The 19,527-nt window shown below is 35.9% G+C and overlaps 3 protein-coding genes across 3 annotated transcripts in view; 2 read left to right on the forward strand and 1 right to left on the reverse strand.

The window, feature by feature from the left end:
* LOC136829271 (cubilin-like) overlaps window positions 1–19,527 on the reverse strand; it is a 174,353-nt gene that overhangs the window by 122,985 nt on the left and 31,841 nt on the right.
* Window positions 5,531–10,278, forward strand: LOC136829265 (nucleolin-like). The gene is made up of 3 exons (XM_067087605.1): window positions 5,531–5,663; window positions 8,450–8,566; window positions 9,949–10,278. The coding sequence occupies exons 1-3, from the start codon at window positions 5,659–5,661 to the stop codon at window positions 10,154–10,156; spliced, it is 330 nt and encodes a 109-aa protein (XP_066943706.1). The 5' UTR covers window positions 5,531–5,658; the 3' UTR covers window positions 10,157–10,278.
* On the forward strand, window positions 14,285–17,325 carry LOC136829267 (protein starmaker-like). The gene is made up of 3 exons (XM_067087606.1): window positions 14,285–14,443; window positions 15,923–16,030; window positions 16,842–17,325. The coding sequence occupies exons 1-3, from the start codon at window positions 14,439–14,441 to the stop codon at window positions 17,122–17,124; spliced, it is 396 nt and encodes a 131-aa protein (XP_066943707.1). The 5' UTR covers window positions 14,285–14,438; the 3' UTR covers window positions 17,125–17,325.

Consider the following 19,527-nt stretch of genomic DNA (forward strand, 5'->3'; position numbering starts at 1 on the left):
TTTGATAACTTTGCTTTTGGATGAAATGGACTTTTATTCCGCCATCACTTTCGTCTGGGAATGAATCTTTTTTTACTTAATTCTTTGTATTATATCTAGATTTTTATTTGTAGTAATGTCTATAATTTCATCTACTTTAGACATTTTTCTTATCATTATTCTGTACTTTCATATTTAAATTACCTTTAGATTAATTGTATCTTGTGTCGTTATTTTGTCCGTTGTAGACGTGACTAACCAAGATGGCGGAAAAAGTAGTCCCTAACGCTTAGATGCAATTTCGTAAGAAACAATAACAATCGCAGTTATATCACGTATATACACTGGCTATCGTGATCTTCATGCAAATGAAGCTATTGCCTCACGTATATATATGTGTGTATATACATATATATATATATATATATATATATATATATATATATATATATATATATATATATATATATATGTATATATATACACTCATTTATATACACATAAATATATATGTATGTATATACATATATATATACATATGTATACTGTATATACCGCATATATATACATATATACAGTATATATATTTATATATATATATATATATGTGTGTGTGTACAGTATATATAAATTACAAGCATACAGGTAATATCGGCAGGCGAGCTGAAACAACTGAGGCTCAGAACAGTATATACCGCATATAAACATCATAAAACCGCATGTGTATGAGCATATGTATAAACGAAAGAAATGTAAATATGCGAACCTGAAAAAGGAACAGAACCCCAGGTGAACAATCTATCTTATCGCATGTCAGTTGATAAATCTATATATGTACGGGTGCACGTAGGAAGTATACACAGCCGAAAATTCCGAAATAGGAGCTCGAGCCGAATCATAACACAGGCGTTTGCTGATCACGAACATTCTCTTCGTTTTTCTACGCGGGCGCTTTCTCGTTACCCTTTCGCTCACGTAGCAATTGCAAACGAAACTTAATTGAACAAAAGCACTCATTATGCACTGGCATGCGACACGAACTGTGCATTAATTCTCTCTCTCTCTCTCTCTCTCTCTCTCTAGACTGTTTAACTCTCTCTTTATTTTACTCTCTGTTGTGTAGACTGTTTAACGTTCGTCATCTTTATTTTACCTTTGCTCTGTGTGTGTATGAGTTCATTTGTGTGTCTTTCTGAGGGTGTCGTCTCTCTCTCTCTCTCTCTCTCTCTCTCTCTCTCTTTGTGTAGACTGTTTAACGTTCGTCATCTTTATTTTACCTTTGCTCTGTGTGTGTATGAGTTCATTTGTGTGTCTTTCTGAGGGTGTCGTTCATTTGTGTCTTTCTGAAAGTGTCGTTCATTTGTGCGTCATTCTGAGAGTGTCGTTCATTTGTCTCTTTCTGAGAGTGTCGTTCATTTGTGTGTCTTTCTGAGAGTGTCGTTCATTTCTGTGTCTTTCTGAGAGTGTCGTTCATTTGTGTGTCTTTCTGAGAGTGTCGTTCATTTGTGTGTCTTTCTGAGAGTGTCGTTCATTTGTGTGTCTTTCTGAGTGTCGTTCATTTGTGTGTCTTTCTGAGAGTGTCGTTCAATTGTGTATCTTTCTGAGAGTGCCGTTCATTTGTGTGTCTTTCTGAGAGTGTCCGTGACGGCACATTTGTATCTTTTATGTGTACTTTTGGAGTACCTCACGTCGACCTTAATCGGTTCTACCAGGCGGATGCTAGTTAAGGTTTTCTACGTAAATCTTAGGGAATAAAAATCAAATACAAGTTCTCGTATGAAACTTATCGGGTCAGCCAAGGAAAGTTCAATTGAAGTATTGTTAAGTTTAATCGGCCTTCGCTTGGTTCACTGAACAAATTTCTTAACGATTTTCTGCCCAAATGGAAGTTTGGTAAAGGTGTTCGTCAGATCATGTAAAATCACGTAATAACGTCAACGAATCTCTGCAGAAAAAGCATAAATCCTTGTATTTTGTATTCTCAGACCAGATCGCAATTTGGGTGAATTTTTGTTCTCACTTTGAAGAATGAAATTTCTTGGCATCAGTAAGCCTCACAATTGGTAGGATAATTCAGTGCAAATTGTAAGGGTTACTGATGCCAAGAAATTTCATTCTTCAAAGTGAGAACAAATATTCATTCAAATTGTAATCTAGTCTGAGAATAGAAAATAAAAGCATTTATACTTTTTCCGCAGAGATTCGTTGAATTTATCACGTGATTTTACACGATCTGACGAACATCTTTACCAGGGAAATTTCTTTGAAACGTCCGCCAATCTTGAACTTTACCGTCGACTTTAAAATGTCATTCAATCATATATATATATATTGTCATGACTTCATATATATACTTTATTTATTCCAATCTTTGCCTATAAATATAGTGTATAACATCCGACCTTCCATGCGAATAGAATGAAAATTTTAATGTTATATTTTAATTTTATTTTGTAATTGTACATTCATAGTCGTTTGCGTGATTTTGCATTTCTCGTTTTTAAATTCTTTTACCTGTTTAATTAAACGAATTTCTACTTGCAAACCACTGTCAATGAATGCCGAAATCAAATGAACGGTGCAAGAACTTAGGACAGGATTTTACTCTACAATATCCATGTCTTTGTTCAAGACAATATAGGTGATCAAAATGTTAAAAGTTTATACACTTCACTGATAAACCTGCTTTAGAATTTACCTCATTACCTGATCCGCAGAGCCCTAGAGACACTTTATTCATGCAAATGCTGAAAACTAAAAGTCGCAATTGGTCACAGAGAGCGAGGCCCCATATGGTAATCCTCGTGCTAAATAAATACAGCATACTTCCTAGGAAAGCTGTTAGCATCCAAGTGTTCGTATTCAGAAAAGTTATTGACAGACCTATTTCATGGCGGTTTACTAATGGAAACAGTTGTGGCATCATTTATGAGCACAGTGATACGGTATTTCACTCAACACAATGTGAACAAAAGCCACGTTGGACCAAAAAATTAGGAACACATTGCGGAAACTGAGCCCCGAAGAACTTCTTGGTCAAAAAAAGTTACTGACATACGGATGATGGAAAGGACAAAGATTAATTTAGATATCACCTAAATAAAGAAATCTAACGTATGTGACTCAAAACTTGTCCTGTAAACCACTGCAAAGAAACATAAAACGGCTGAACATAGAGCTGCCACAGATCAGAGAATGAGTGAAATAGAATTAAAACTAATTTCCGGACCTACAGAGCTCAAACTGTGAGAACGAGAGATATTGTACGAGATTTCTTTTCCACTGAACGTCAAAGAGAAGCCGAAAAACTTATGAATCAGTATAAATCCAATTCACTGGAAGTTAATTATGTAGAAAATATAAATATTTTGTAAATATGAGTTTGATCTTGCACTATCGCAAGTGGCAGAGGGAAAAAATAATATTAAGGGGTACTATGTTGGAGAAAATGAAAAAAGGTAGTATTAGAAATATAGGCAAGATTAAATTACTTCAGCTAATAAGAAAAATTCACAAGGGCAAGGAGTGAAATACTCGTATGTGAGAAAAGAGTTAATTAGCGAATATCTACAAGATCAAATAAAGAAAGATAAGTCACTTACACTTAGACATAATAAGACGCACACAGTAATATTACCCCGAAAAGAAGCAGTTGATCCCGAACCTGAGATTTATCACTGAATCACACAACGGTTATAAGCATTTGGACCTCTGGAAACTTTGATTTTGACCGTAAATCGTAGCACCTTTACCTTTGTAAAAACTAGAAATATAAATAATACCTTCTATGTTGTTACCCTGCTTTTTCAATGTTCAGTTCTTTGCGTTTCCTTAATCACCTAACGAGAGCATTTATGAATGAAAGTGACTGAGTGGTTAACTCACACGTAATGACGTTACAACGGCAAAGTTCATCGACATCATAAGCCTTTGAGTCAGTCTTCAAATAGCAAAGAAGTATCTTCACCGTACATTCGACATCCCCCTACCACCACCTACCGACATCGTGAGCCCCCGCCCGCCCCTTCCACAATTCCCGATTCACATGTGTAGTTTTCTCGGTACAATGACATCCAGCTATATATATCTTTGTTATCCATTTGTTGTACGTTACAAGCAATTCCAACGAAATTGCTTGTAAGTAATGCTTTTTTCAGTTAATGTTCTCAAAGCATACAGTAATAAACTAAAAAAAAATTTAATATCCAGAAGTGGTGTTCCGAGTCCTAATCCCCTCCCCCCATAAAAAAATGTGTTCAGTGAACACCATTGTACTTGTCTACTTAAGATATAAAAACAATATACTACAAAATGGCAAATCGTTTTGCAAAATCTTATAAAAATATTAATGCCAGAACTATACACTTATATCTGATCTGTAAGGGACGTCATGTATGTAAATGCCATCTGCTGTCATTTTTCACGCTGAACAAAGAGGTTAGGTTTTTATCCGGATAGTTTGTTGCTCCGTTCATTACTAGATTACTCAAACAGTTATGTACTGATTTAAACGAAAGACTTACCGAAGGAGGGGTTTGCGATTAGCAGCGAGAAGTGACTCGATTTTGGGAGGGATCCGGATAAGGAACCATTTTTGGTGGCTTCAAGGGGAGGGGCGAGGGTTCACTGCTAAGTTTGGGGAGAGACAGATTCCTAACACTTCTTTCTCTTTTTCACAATTCCTATGGCTAGTACGGCTTATTATTATTATTATTATTATTATTATTATTTTATTATTATTATTATTTAGCTAATTAAAACAGTATTCTTTTCATTCTTAACGTAGAGATCTCTGGGAGGAACAACCCGCTTCCCATTAATCATCGTAGGATTTACGGAAACAAAAAAAAAATGAAAATAAAAGAAAAATAGGTGAACGTTTTGGCGTATTGCTGACTCGCTTCAAAGAGTTATGTGACAGAAGAATAGGACCAAAAAAATATATATTTTTTTCGAGATGACAGCAGAAAGGTAAAAGTGATAAAATCCATTTATACCTACAATAATAATAATAATAATAATAATAATAATAATAATAATAATAATAATAATAATTATTATTATTATTATTATTATTATTATTATTATTATTATTATTATTATTATTATTATTTATAATGGTTTCCTTTATCAAAATGCAGATGCTGTAAATTAATTCTGAACGTAGCCAATAAAATTACAAACTTTACGCTATAATAAAAAAAAGAAGGTTATACATAACTAATCTACGCATAAACTAGTACTGTGTCAGCGGTATGAGGACCATATGTCAAACACCTGCTGAGCCTATGGTATTGTACTGTATACAAGTGTTGGATGAGTTTCTACTTTCCACATACCTGGATACATTTTGTGAAGATGAAATAAGTTTAAAATTGTTCCTGGGTGTGTGTGATTAGAACTGCCGTCAGTTACTGAAAAATTTACCCCTCTTTTTTTTATTGTTTGTTATAATATAACTACAAATAGTAAACGGATAAATTAACAACGTGTTTCGAGAACATCTGGCAACCTTACGGAGTCTGGGAGCAGCTGGCAACTTCTAACCCATGTCATCTTAGATGAGTTGGAAGTAAAATTGGGTATATATATCGGACAACAGCTTCCAATCGTCACTTCACGCAGTTCCATTGTAAGAAACTTTCATTTCACGCAGAGAAGACAGCTACTGCCACAAAAATGAAGTAAGTAGTGTTTTTATTTCTTCTTTGTAATGGAACGGGATCGTGTCAAAGCTAACATTTACCTGAATAAAGGGAGATTGTGTTACTACCTCAGGATTTCATCTTTGGGTTTCTAGGAGTAAGCCTTGCTGGTGTCCCTCTGTACAGAGTGCTGATAGTCTCTGGGTTTTCTAGGAGTAAACCTTGCTGGTGTCCCTCTGTACAGAGTGCTGATAGTCTCTGGGTTTTCTAGGAGTAATCCCTGCTGGTGTCCCTCTGTACAGAGTGCTGATAGTCTCTGGGTTTTCTAGGAGTAAGCCTTGCTGGTGTCCCTCTGTACAGAGTGCTGATAGTCTCTGGGTTTTCTTGGAGTAAACCTTGCTGGTGTCCCTCTGTACAGAGTGCTGATAGTCTCTGGGTTTTCTAGGAGTAAACCTTTGCTGGTGTCCCTCTGTACAGAGTGCTGATAGTCTCTGGGTTTTCTAGGAGTAACCCCTGCTGGTATCCCTCTGTACAGAGTGCTGATAGTCTCTGGGTTTTCTAGGAGTAAACCTTGCTGGTGTCCCTCTGTACAGAGTGCTGATAGTCTCTGGGTTTTCTAGGAGTAACCCCTGCTGGTATCCCTCTGTACAGAGTGCTGATAGTCTCTGGGTTTTCTAGGAGTAACCCCTGCTGGTATCCCTCTGTACAGAGTGCTGATAGTCTCTGGGTTTTCTAGGGTAACCCCTGCTGGTATCCTCTGTACAGGGATGTATATATAAGCATGAATGAAGACCAGAATACTTTTTACGCCAAATTTCAGTGAATCCCCCCCTGAGAAATACATAGATATTATTGCAATACATAAATCTCTCAGGTTTCGAGCTTTCATACCAAACTTTTTTTTCCGCGGTACCTAAAGCTATTTGGATTTCAAACATTTCAAAAATGGGAACATTTCCAAGAGCTCAGTGTGTAAGACTTTCACCTGAAAAAGAGCAAATTATATAAAGTACTAAATACTTGCTTCAGTGTCGCAGAGCTCGAGGCAAATGGTCACAAAACAAGTAACAAATGCGCAATCGAGTTTTCTGTTCAGCGTATAACCAAGGCCACCGGAAATATATCTATCTATCAGTGGTCTCGGTATAATACTGTATGAGCCGCGGCCCTAATCTTTAACCACGGCCCGGTGGTGGCCTGTCTTATATCGTTGCCAGAAGCACGATTATGGCTAACCCTTAAATAAAATAAAAACTATTAATGCTAGAGTGCAATTTGGTATGTTTGATGATTGGAGGGTGGATGATCAACATCCAATTTGGCCCCTTAACCTCAGTAGGGGCGAACAGAAAAAGTGCGGAAGACAGACAAAGCCGGCGCAATAGTTTTCTTTAACAGAAAACTAAAATTAGAATCTAAGTCGCTCGGGCCTCTAACACTAGGATTAGGCATCTGTTCAACAACTGTGAGACTAGTAAGTTTCCAGCGCCTGTTCTTCTGGTCGAAAACGACCTCACTTTATTAGAAAAACCTTTGAGACGAAGAAGACAGCGACTTCTTAAACGTATTAACTCATGAAAAATGAGAGAATTTGACCGAACGGACGACCCAAACACCGTAAAAATGGCGGCTGCCAATATCTTTCCAGTTTCTTCCCAAGGCCTTTAAAATTCTTTTACAGGATCTAAGATAAAATACGAGTTGGTGATATTTCTTCCCAGAGACTACAGTCTTTCAAAATGTTTTCATTTTACGTGGCTTGAAAACGACGAATATCAAAAGCAAGACGGTAATATTTGCCCAGAGGAAAACCTGTTAATTTTTTTTATGTGAGACATTTCCTCTCGATGACACAAATGAGGGTGCTGCTTTGAGCTTGTTAATAGTTCATCTGAGTATTTATAACTAGTTGCAACTTGTAGCGAATATATACCTGAATCACCCTAGATGGTTCAAGACTGGAACAAAACGAAGAACGAAAGAACAAAATCATAAACCAAGTAAATGTGTAATTGGTGTAATTGTTTATCATCAAATGTATTAGGCAGCGGAGGGAAACATATAGCCCAGAAATCGAAAAATCATGTGAAGTCTTTTACATCTGGAAAAACTTGTTAAACTTTTCCAGCCATTAACAAAATGAAATTTCTTCTCATAACAAAGTGGCTCTATAGTTTCCAGGCTCTAAACTGAGTAGCAATCCACTTTGTATAAGTAGACTCACTCTAACCGGCTCTAAACTGAGTAGCAATCCACTTTGTATAAGTAGACTCGCTCTAACCGGCTCTAAACTGAGTAGCAATCCACTTTGTACAAGGAGACTCGCTCTAACCGGCTCTAAACTGAGTAGCAATCCACTTTATACAAGGAGACTCGCTCTAACCGCTGACTCTATGCGCCGAGATGGGTTCTGCCATATCAAGTAATTTCCTGTAACTATCATTTTGTAAATCATCATCGGAGATTAGTTAAGAGCAACTGTATGCACAACGAATAGTCTTGCAATCACGCAAACATATTTACGTATATATACATATATATTCTTATTTATATTTACATATATACATGTTGCTTATAAGCTTTATATATATAATAATATATATATATATATATAAAAATTATATATATATATATATATATATATATATATATATATATATATATATATATATATATATATATATATATTGTAAACAATATAAGAAAACTCTCTCCCATTAATTCATGAGAGAAAAGTCAGAACGACCATCATTCATCGAACACGATTCCTCACTTTCTTTTAAGCTTTAATAATTTGTTACACGCATTTTGTTTCTGTATTTCAGGTTCGCCATTGTGCTGTTGGGTCTTCTAGCCGTGATTGGCGGATCCTATTCCATTCCTACCGACAACGAAAGTCCCGTCGTCCAGCCCGCAGCGAATGCTGCTGCAGATGTGAAGAGGTGAGGAAAACTAACGCTTAGTCGTGTAAAAAATGTTTTTTATAAGACCAGCGGAAGGCAGCTGCCTATGTAAACGATAACTAGTATATGTTTTTGTAGAATAAAATGCATAAAGTAGACAGCGAGATATGGAACATATTTCATGATATCGGCTAAAGAAATCTAATGTCCAAGTAAGCGAAAATGACTGAGCATAATTGTGAAGCATTATAGAATATAACTGAATTCTTAAAGGATTGTTCAGTTTTGTTGCAGCTGACCGCACATCTCGATTTTTCCCCCAAATTTGTAGGATTTGTCGAATTACCACAGAAAATTAACTAATCGGTTTTAGTTCTGGAAACCCATAAAGAAAATCGTTCATCCTACTCTATTCACAGGAGAGGTTTTGAGATGACTTTCCTCAAAATCTGCAATTGGGGATTCTCTTGTTTTTTTTTTATTCTTAATCGTAAAAATGGCCCTGCCTCAACAAAAGCTCTCCTATCTTTTTACATTTTTCCACCCACTCTCGCAGTCGGAAAACAGGGTTTATTTTAATCCATCCTTAAAACAACAGTCAGCAATTTTTCTTAGTCACGGGTTCATTAAAGTTCTAGACTTGGTGTCGCCTCATCCAAAACTAGATCTGCCTCTGATTTATATTATAGAAAAATGCCGCCTATTCCAAGAAACACATTATACGAACCCAAAAACAGAGATAGTGAAAATGCAGGCTGGGATTTTGGAACATAACCTGACTTCCCAGGCCATCATCCTATCAAACCGGGGGCACTACAACACGGTCGGGACAGAACACAAACAGCTAAGCCTCTAAACAGCGAAGACAAGGCTGGTGAAGAACTACTCTAGAACACCTTTATCCTCTCTGAGAGGTTTATACAACTGATAAAGAAAGGCTGAAAATAAATACGAGCTTTAGTAACGTAATTCGACTTAACCTAGAGTGCCATTATCATACCTAAAATTGGAGCACACCACATAACTGGTAAGGAAGGATGGAAACCTGACTGGTAAAAAAGTAAAGTCTATGGTATCTTGACGTAACCACACTTAAAATCCCATTTTCATCCCTGGCAGGGGCTTACCACACAGCTGACACACCTTAACCTGAATATATTGTAGCTGATTTGATAAAAATAACGGACGAAACTGCAGTAACTCAATGTGACCTATCCTAAGCCTAGGACGCCACCATCTTTCCTAACAGGAATGGAAGCTGGTGATTATACTGTATATAACTTTCAGTGGGTTTAATAGATTAATCTGAGGATAGAGGCATGGAATGGCAGAGCGCACATCAACTTCGATTTTACCAATTATTGATTTATTATGGATTTTTATTCTTTTTTCCCCTCTCTCTCTCTCTCTCTCTCGAACAGCCCCGAGACAAAATCGGACAACACCGAGGAAGAAGATGATGATGATGAGAGTGATGAGGAGGAGGACGACGACGAGGACGAAGAAGGTGAAGATGATGATGAGGAGGAGGAGGAGGATGAAGACGATGCCGAGGATGATGAAGATGATGACGAGGACGATGAAGATGATGACGAAGATGACGGTGACGCTACCGAAGCTGAAGCCTAATCATCGTGCATCTCATCTCATTGAATTATAAAATGTATAAAACATTTCTCTCTCAATGAGACCAAACAAAGGAGTGGATTTTTTGTAATTTTCTTCATCGTAGAATAAAACTTTAAATTGCAGCGCAGATTTCAATAAACATTTGTTGAAAAGCAAGCAAAGTAATCTCTTTTTTTTTTTTAAATCCTGCTCTTACATCTCATCGCAGATATTTTTTCGGAAGTAACCTTTTCGGCAAGAGAAGATGTTGTAAGTGCGTGATTCGCCCAAAAGCGAAATCGTAACAGGAAGCACAGATAATTATACAATCATAAACGTCTATCACGTTTATGACTGAATAATTATCAGTCTCAATAAAATAATCAATAACAATCGCCTCTGAAAACAAATGACGCAATGACGCAAGGTGCTGTTAACCTCACCTTACTAAAACAATATCCAGGCAATGTTGTAGCCCTTACCATCACATATGTACTTAGAGGAAATTTTGCCAAAGAACGATCTTGAGAGCCAAAGTGCCGTCTAGTACTGTCAGATGCTAGGAATCACTGGGACTTAACTGCACACAGTGAACAGTACTAATGATACATAACGAGCAAGTTGAGAGAACAAAATATTTTGTTCACACGAAGTAGAGGTTCAACTGGTGCCTAATCCACCAACTAACAATTTATTCTTCATTACCCAAGACCGTCCTTTATCACCATGAGAGGCCAATAACCTAAAGATAAGTGAAATCACCTGTAAGTCTGTGGCGTAATTTGTTCAATGCCAACGGTAATTTCGGCAGTGAAGGGAAGAACAAGCAAAGCTTCAAGTGAGGCTTCAGACATTTTTTGTCTTGATTCCATAAAAGATAACATACATGCATGTATTGTGTGTGTGTGTATATATATATATATATATATATATATATATATATATATATATATATATATATATATATATATATATATATATATATATAATATATATATATATATATATATATATATATATACAGTATATGTATATATATATATATATATATATATATATATATATATATATATATATACATACACATATATATATATGTATATAATACATGTGTGTGTTACCTTTTATGGAATCAAGACAAATATATATTTATATATGTATAATATATACATTTATATATATGTATATATATATAATATATATATTTATATATACATGAATGAGGTTTTGCCACTTAAATACGCACAACTTTTATATAATCGAAAAGTTAAATCATTTAAGTCACTCAGCATCGAATTCACTGTGTGTGTGTATGTATATATATATATATATATATATATATATATATATATATATATATATATATATATATATATATATATATATATATATATATATATATAAATATATATATATATATATATATATATATACAGTTGTGTGTATATATCTATGTATATACATAAACAAACATACAAAGATACATACATACATACACACGCAAAAAACACACACACATACACACACATACATATATATATATATATATATATATATATATATATATATATATATATATATATATATATATAGTATATATGTGTGTATGTGTGTAGAGCACACTTTGCATGTGTGCCACATGAGGCGACATGGATGTACTAACACCTGGAAGAGAAACAAGTTACACTAATTCTTTCGACACCTGTTAGTAGTCCGAACGGTTAATAAGGGCTCTCGACATTAGGTTTTTGATCCCAGATACTCAGATGACCGGTTTAATTTTGCGCAGCTCTTCTTATAATGACGAAATCTATACACTTTTAACAGAAAAATCACATCCCTTACCACGGAGGTCTGGAGATGGATAATTGCAACGCCTGTATTGTTTTAGTCAACTTTGACTCAAATATCATCTTGAAATGCAGTATAATGTCTATTGACAATCGAAGTTATTAAAGATGTTAATTCAGTGCTCACTGATGTTAGAAATGTTATTTTGCCAGATATTGCTAGTGAAATACTTAAACATCGATTCGGATATAAGGGTGTGTGGATTAACCCTTCCCCCCCCAAACAAGTACTTTCCCTTAACACCTTGAAATCTCACTACATTTTTGCTCTTTCAGTTTATTTATGAAATCAGGGATCGTGACTTCTAATAATGCCAAGGCTTTGGGCAAGATTGGGCACGTGAACCTGATGACTGACCATCTAACTCCTCCTTCGTCCTTTCTCTTCCAAAGTCCATTCACTTGTCCTACAGGTAACCTTGTCACTGATGATTATATTTTCTTTCGTACATTTATAATTTAGGAACCAAGAGATCAGGAACCGTCCCTCTTTTCCTCTACCTAAACTTATCAGTATTTTCATATTTTCCCAATGTGCTCTTCGGGTCTTATAAGCTCCATCATGCGAGGTGAAACTATTGACACTTTTTACCCAAGACGCAAATTCAAAAGTGATCTTCCTTCTGCCAGTCGCTTATCATTTAGCACATGTAGTGATTATATATGTGTGTGTATGTGTGTGTGTGTGTGTACAAATGAATAAACTGATGGACCGGTCGACAGCGAACAGCGTAGTTAATTAGCGATGCCTGATCTCTGACGAAAAAACACCATCTGTAACAGATGTTTCATAACAGTACATAATAATTTGTCAGGTATTTCGTCTCTGTATTCTGTATCTACGGCTCTTTCTTCTTCTCGAGCATCAAAGTTACAGCGTTTATGTTTAGGTACGAGATATAAATGTGTGTGTAAATATATATATATATATATATATATATATATATATATATATATATATATATATATATATATATATATATATATATAATATATATATATATATATATATATATATATATATATATATATATATATATATATATATATATATATATATATATATATATATATATATATATATATATATATATATATATATAAGTGAATGTTGGTATGTTTGCATGTTTGTGCGCTATAGAAATCCAAAAGAGAGAGAGAGAGAGAGAGAGAGAGAGAGAGAAAATAATTTCTGGAGAATTTATCTATTCCAAATAAATTTTTCTTCCGTTTAATTACAGGACAAAAATGCAAATAAGGTAGCCTAATCTCATCTTCTGCAGCTCAGAATTCCTTTTTGCCTTGGTACTCCGGAATGTGCCTTCAGAATTCGGTAATACGTTTTAATGCCCATACCCTTGGCAAACATTCCTATATCGCAAAACAAACAAAATTCCCAAACCGGAGAACAGAGAACTATTATATCTTTAGAAAACTACACTTGAAATCCTTTTATCCTTTTCATTCTAGGATGGTGTCAGTGACTGTGAAGTTACGACTCACGGAAACTCTAGGTAGTTAAGAGAGAATCTTGTGGCTATCAGCCCTTTGACACCAGTGTAGGGTTTTTTTTTTTTTTTTTTTCTTTACCTTTCAAATATATACAGTACAATGGTTTAAAAATAATAATAAAATTATCTGAACGACCTAATCAAGAAATAAAACAGCACCTTACATTCATCATCGCATAAGTTACAAAAATATGGACAAGATTATATCGACAATAAGACCTTGAAGTTCAGAAACCTCAACTGATAGTTTTATGACTGCTGTTATGGAAGTCATTACAAAACTCATCAGCACTCCATACCATTATTCCTTAGCCCTTCAAATATGAGTTCGATTTATTTAAGAAAGATCTGAATTCACTCTACACCTGAAAGCAAGTTTTTGAATAAGTTGCCTTCGAAAACAATCGCGTTGCCGAAGTTGGGAGGTTAGCCTCTCAAACATGTCTGCGATCGGAACCTTCTTGTTCGGTGTTTCTTCTTCTTCTTCAAACACCGCCAACACATCTGAACGCCTATACTGTGTGTTATGCTTTAGGTTTTCACAAATATCACGTATTCCACAACTGCTTATACATTGGGCCATGACCGTGACGTCATCTACATAGTTGCCTGATAGTTAAATATAGATGATATAGTTTGATGGACCTTTGAGGACATTATTTTTGCATGAACAGTAGAAAAAAAATAACAATTACATTTAGTTCTGTTTATGACGACCAAAGTAGTTAGCTTCTCACCTACCAGAGTTAGGTATTAATTGTCTCTAGATTGAACTTGGAACTGAGTGGGTTGCCCACTTGCAGGAATGAGGAGGTGGCAAGAATGCCGTATATATAGAGGCCAATCACAGCCTCTAAGTCAACTAGAAGTCGGCAGTGTGTCTCATACACATCAATTCCTCAAACTCCCTCTCGAAGACTGGACTTCTTGAAATCTGCGAAGATGAGGTAAGATCTGCGCTCTCGCAGTAAAACAACAGTTCTGTTGAAATTATCGTTAATCTCAATACAACTATTATTCGACTTTTGCAAATCGATATGTTGGTGTAACAACCTAACCGGGGCGATGGTCTCTCTCTCTCTCTCTCTCTCTCTCTCTCTCTCTCTCTCTCTCTCTCTCTCTCTCTCTCTAACAAACTTTAAAGATATTTCCAGGAGATGACGAAATGTTCTGTTTGGTTCATATCAGTAAATTATATTGATCTCTTGTTAAACGCCAATGTTTCCTAAAAGAAAATTGCCGACCTTGACACTGTAATCAAACTAACGCAAAAAGAACTTTCTTAGGCTAACTTCAATTCTTTGAGAAAAATTTCTAAATAGTTTCGATGGTTGCTTTAACCACAAAGTTCCTTTAAATCTTTGATGCATCGAAGGTTCGTCTTTTATGTTTTTTAGTTTTCTGTAAAAGAAAACTATTGAGATGGCTATTTGTCTATCCGCCCTCAGATCATAAAAACTACTGAGGCTAGAGGGCTGCAAATCGGTATGTTGATCATCCACCCTCCAATCATTAAACATACCAAATTGCAGCCCTCTGGCTTCAGTAGGTTTTATTTTGTTGAAGGTTAAAGTTAGCCATGATCGAGGGTCTGGCACCGCCGGGCCGTGGCTGAATCATGGGCCGCGGCCGAGAGTTTCATGAGCCGTGGCTGAGAGTTTCATACAGCATTCTAAGATGTACAGAAAACTCGATTGCGCCGAAGAAACTTCGGCGCATTTTTTACTTGTTTATTCTTATTTCCATATTCATGATATCCGTAAATAATCAAAACTATTGAATGTCATCTTTTTTTTATTTAAAGCACATCATGCATTCGTGAAAATAATACTAAAAAACTTTTTGGGAATTGTCACGGCAGGAAATATCTGCCCAAATTTTTAGGTTGGATAAAATGTCTTCATTTATTACATACATTTATGATGTGCATTTCCGGCAAACTAAAAGATTCTTTTCTGGTCAATATTGATACTTCGAAAAATCAACTTGTAATTTGTGGGAAAATTATGCAAAAGAGTAATCAAAATAGAACATGTGGATGAAGATACCACAAAAAAATTAAATTTCAAAGACTTCAGTAAGAAGCATTACATTTTATTTATCATGATTCGGAATAAAATCTGCTTCATAAAAAGGAATACTAGCACATTTTACTCCCCAAAACTGAGCCTTTTGTAGGTCCATCGTAGACAGAGTGTACGACTACTGAAACCGAAGACAAATGTAAACAAAAGCGTGTGAAATTTTTAATGTTAATCTTGTGGAATGTCCAGCACAAAATCTGTACATTTCAATTTCCCCGGAAGTCATTCAGTGTAAGACTTCCATAAAAACACTGATTCCCAAATCTTAATCGCAAAAGTTCGACGTAACGTGTAAGGATAACCAGATTTGCAAGAGAGTCACCCGCCATCGTTTCATTCCAGGATCGCCATCTTGCTCCTGGGACTTCTGGCTGTCGTTGCTGGGGCTTCAGCTCTGCCATTTGAGGACAAAGCCGAATCGTCACGTGACCTCCCACTTTTGAAGAAAAGGTGAGTGAGTCTTCTGCCTCAGACCCGTCGAGTAGCAGTCATTGCTACTTGAGGAAAACGAGCTTGAGGCATTGTCGCTGTTTTTCGAGTTTGTTTTTGCTCCAGAAATTCTCTTGAGAGAATGCCATCAGGAGATCAGTACTTGTTTATGTTGCGTGTCATAATCTTATATAACCTAACGTAACCTAAGCATTCTTACATAGCTATAGTGAATTGTTGGACCGCTAACCCTTATTGCTGTTTAACATACGCATAGCATTCCGATAATTTTGTTATTTTATATTTATAAATGCTTTAGTTTCCTGGGGGTCAACCCGCCTTTCCCTCCAGACTGGATGAAATAAGTCTGTTGAGAATCAGTTGACGAATATGCACGCAAAATTGCAAAATACTGACATTCGCTCGAAATACGACCGTCACTCGAGAACTTTTAAAATCCTATACGCCAGACCATTATAGATTTCGACCGTCACTTGAGAACTTTTAAAATCCTGTACGCCAGACCATTATAGAACGTTTGCCATGCTAGGCAAATTGCTTCTTAATCCTGTGAAGTTGCCAGAGTCATGGACATTTCGGTTAGAACCACCAATTCAAAACAAATCTTCAAAAGTTTAAAACCTTAACACCGTAACCCATTTGATGCCAGACAACATCAGCCAGACTTCCTAATTGTTTTAAATTCAACTCTGTCAGAAAAAACATTTCCCCCGATTGTGAATGTCCTGTCACTGCCTCGTAAACCACCACAGCACAACCAGTCCATCATAGAGAGAAAGCATTCACTATGTCCCTACCGTCCCGCTTTCAGAGACGCAGAAGAAGATGCCAAAGACCATGTGAAAGACGAAGACAGCAAGAACGACGAGGGCGAAGACAGCAAGGGCGACGAGGGCGAAGGAAGCGACGACGAAGACAAGAAGAAGGACCACGAAGAAGAGAAGGACGACTCGGAGAGTGACGAGGAATCGGAGAAAAGTGACGAGGGCCAGGATGAGAAGCATAAAGTCGAGGACAAGGACGAAGCTGACGAGGACAGCGATAGTGACGACAGCGCCGACGAGGCTGACAGCAAGGAGAAAGATAGTAAATGAGATAAGAGTAGCAACTATGTTAAAGGAGGGAAGAAGCCGAGTTACACCGTTAGGATTTGGGAGGATAAATACTGATTAAATTTTGCTCTGTATCATATTTTATATTATAAATGTAGCATGTGAGAGAGAAACTTCCTTCTCGGTGACCAGTTATGTTAAACTATTCTGTGGGAATTAAACCAATAAAATTTTGAATAATCATTTTTTTTTAGCTAAATACCACTGTAACTACTATAAACAAAATACTGGATTCAGTATGCATATAAATATGTATCTAAATACTGACATATATACATATATATAAATATGTGTATGTATTTATGTATATATATATATGTGTGTAGAGAGAGAGAGAGAGAGAGAGAGAGAGAGAGAGAGAGAGAGAGAGAGAGATTCTCCTTGGGGAGTAGTTCCACATTTGGACCAGTGAATTATGGAAGCCCATATATATATATATACATATATATATATATATATATATATATATATATATATATATATATATATATATATATATATATATATATATATATATATATATATATATATATATATATATATATATATATATATATATATATATACTATGCCGTGGCTTAGCTGCCAAGATTTTGAAATGGGCAACCTAGCAAAAGAGAGAGAGAGAGAGAGAGAAAGAGAGAGAGAGAGAGAGAGAGAGAGAGAGAGAGAGAGAGCTTATGAACCACCGCGATCGCTCTGTTCCATGGTAACACTTTTCTCATCCTTTGTTCAAAGCTTCTGCAAAGGTCGTAATCTTCAGGTGAACTCATTTGCATCCATATTGCTATTTTTCTTAAATATACATAACTGTCAGTTAACCGCCATATAAATTCCTCTCGCGCATTAATCAGCGCAATGAGAACCCATCTTCCCTGGGCTCTTTTTCCCCAGGCGAGGTCAAAGTTCATTTTAGCGTGACCGAAACCTTCCATCCACGTGTAAAATTAGCTTGATCACTATCGTAGTCACTGAACCATGTAGCAGTCACGATTCCGGCGGCGCCAGAAAATTTCATTGCCATCTTATTTTCTTTTTATCTTTAATTCAATTACAGTCTTCATTTCTTTTCATGACCGTTCTTCTAATAAAAAAAAATTCTTCTGGGTATAGTCAACAGACATGATTATTTCTGCACTTCTGTTTATGGTATTACTGGCAAATTCAAAGACTTCCTGGAATATCAACAAGTTATTTTAATCTGCTTTCTGAGTCTTGTCGCTCAGGGGGACTTTGAGGTAAAGGAAAAAGAACAAATTTTACAAAAGCGTGGTTTGTTCATTTTTACAATCCAAGTGCACAGAGCAACGAAACAAAACACAGTGGGCTCGAGATGCCTGAACAAACAAAGATTGTTTTATTAGAAAATTAAAATCTTTTCAGTTTGAAGTGACATGTCCGTGCATTTTTTTTTTCAGCTTATTCATTTTTTTTTAATTCTTTTTTAATCCATGACTTGGTATTCAGCCGTGTTGTGAAATCTGCTCACGTGTCCCTTCGTAAACTCCTTGACGACTGTTTATTACGCATACAGTTATCACTGCCTAGAACTATTCTCGTCCAACTATCAAATGCAAAACCTTCTTTTATATCCTGACAAAATCAACTTTCATTTCTAGAAGGGATAGCTCATCTCATCAGTACTATTTCATTATGCAGAAGCGAATTTCTTGTCTGCCAAACTTTATTAGCAACGAACGTTTTAATGATGTTCTGTTGGTCATTACTATAACATGAACGCTACTGATCAAAGAGGAGGGGTCCCCAAGCTAAAAACTATTCCGGAAAACTTGAAGTAGGCATAAGTACTATCAGGAACTGAAGGGCTGGCCTCCAAGACATCCGGCTCTCAGGAATTTTTCCAGGCGAACATTGATAACCACATCGCATTCTTATATTTTGTTCATTTTCTTTCCGATTCTTGATACCCTGAGAACACACGCATTTTACTCATTTTGTTTTATACTTTGTCATTGCATTATATGAAAAAAAGGTTTAATTCGCGTACTTCAATTTTCAAGTTCTCAGAAGTCATCATATGCAGAGCGACACAAGTTAAGATGTCACGTTTTAATTTTTTTTTTTTAGGGGGGTGGTTGCTTTACCACTGCATGCTAAATGACCTGACGCCGAACAAATGAATATATATTCCTTCTTTCAGCTTATTCAGTACCAATCAGGAAATGTGGTTTTCATTATTAAAACGGTTAAATTTTTTATGAGTGGTAGGTCCTCCCAACATCTCCAAAGCATCAAGTTTTAATTGATTCTCTTTCTTCATTCTTAAGCCTTTCGATAGATGAGGGGTCAAACCCTCATTTTTTTTATTTTCTTCCTTAATGTTAGTCGAGTTATTTCTTTTTTTTATTTTTATGTGGAAAATCA

This window comes from Macrobrachium rosenbergii, chromosome 44 (assembly GCF_040412425.1).
Source record: "Macrobrachium rosenbergii isolate ZJJX-2024 chromosome 44, ASM4041242v1, whole genome shotgun sequence".
Lineage (NCBI taxonomy): Eukaryota > Metazoa > Arthropoda > Malacostraca > Decapoda > Palaemonidae > Macrobrachium > Macrobrachium rosenbergii.

Coding starts and splice junctions, on each gene's coding strand:
- LOC136829265 (XM_067087605.1), top strand. Junction 8,567..9,948: donor GCTGCTGCAGATGTGAAGAG/GTGAGGAAAACT, acceptor TCTCTCGAACAG/CCCCGAGACAAAATCGGACA.
- LOC136829267 (XM_067087606.1), top strand. Junction 16,031..16,841: donor CTCCCACTTTTGAAGAAAAG/GTGAGTGAGTCT, acceptor TCCCGCTTTCAG/AGACGCAGAAGAAGATGCCA.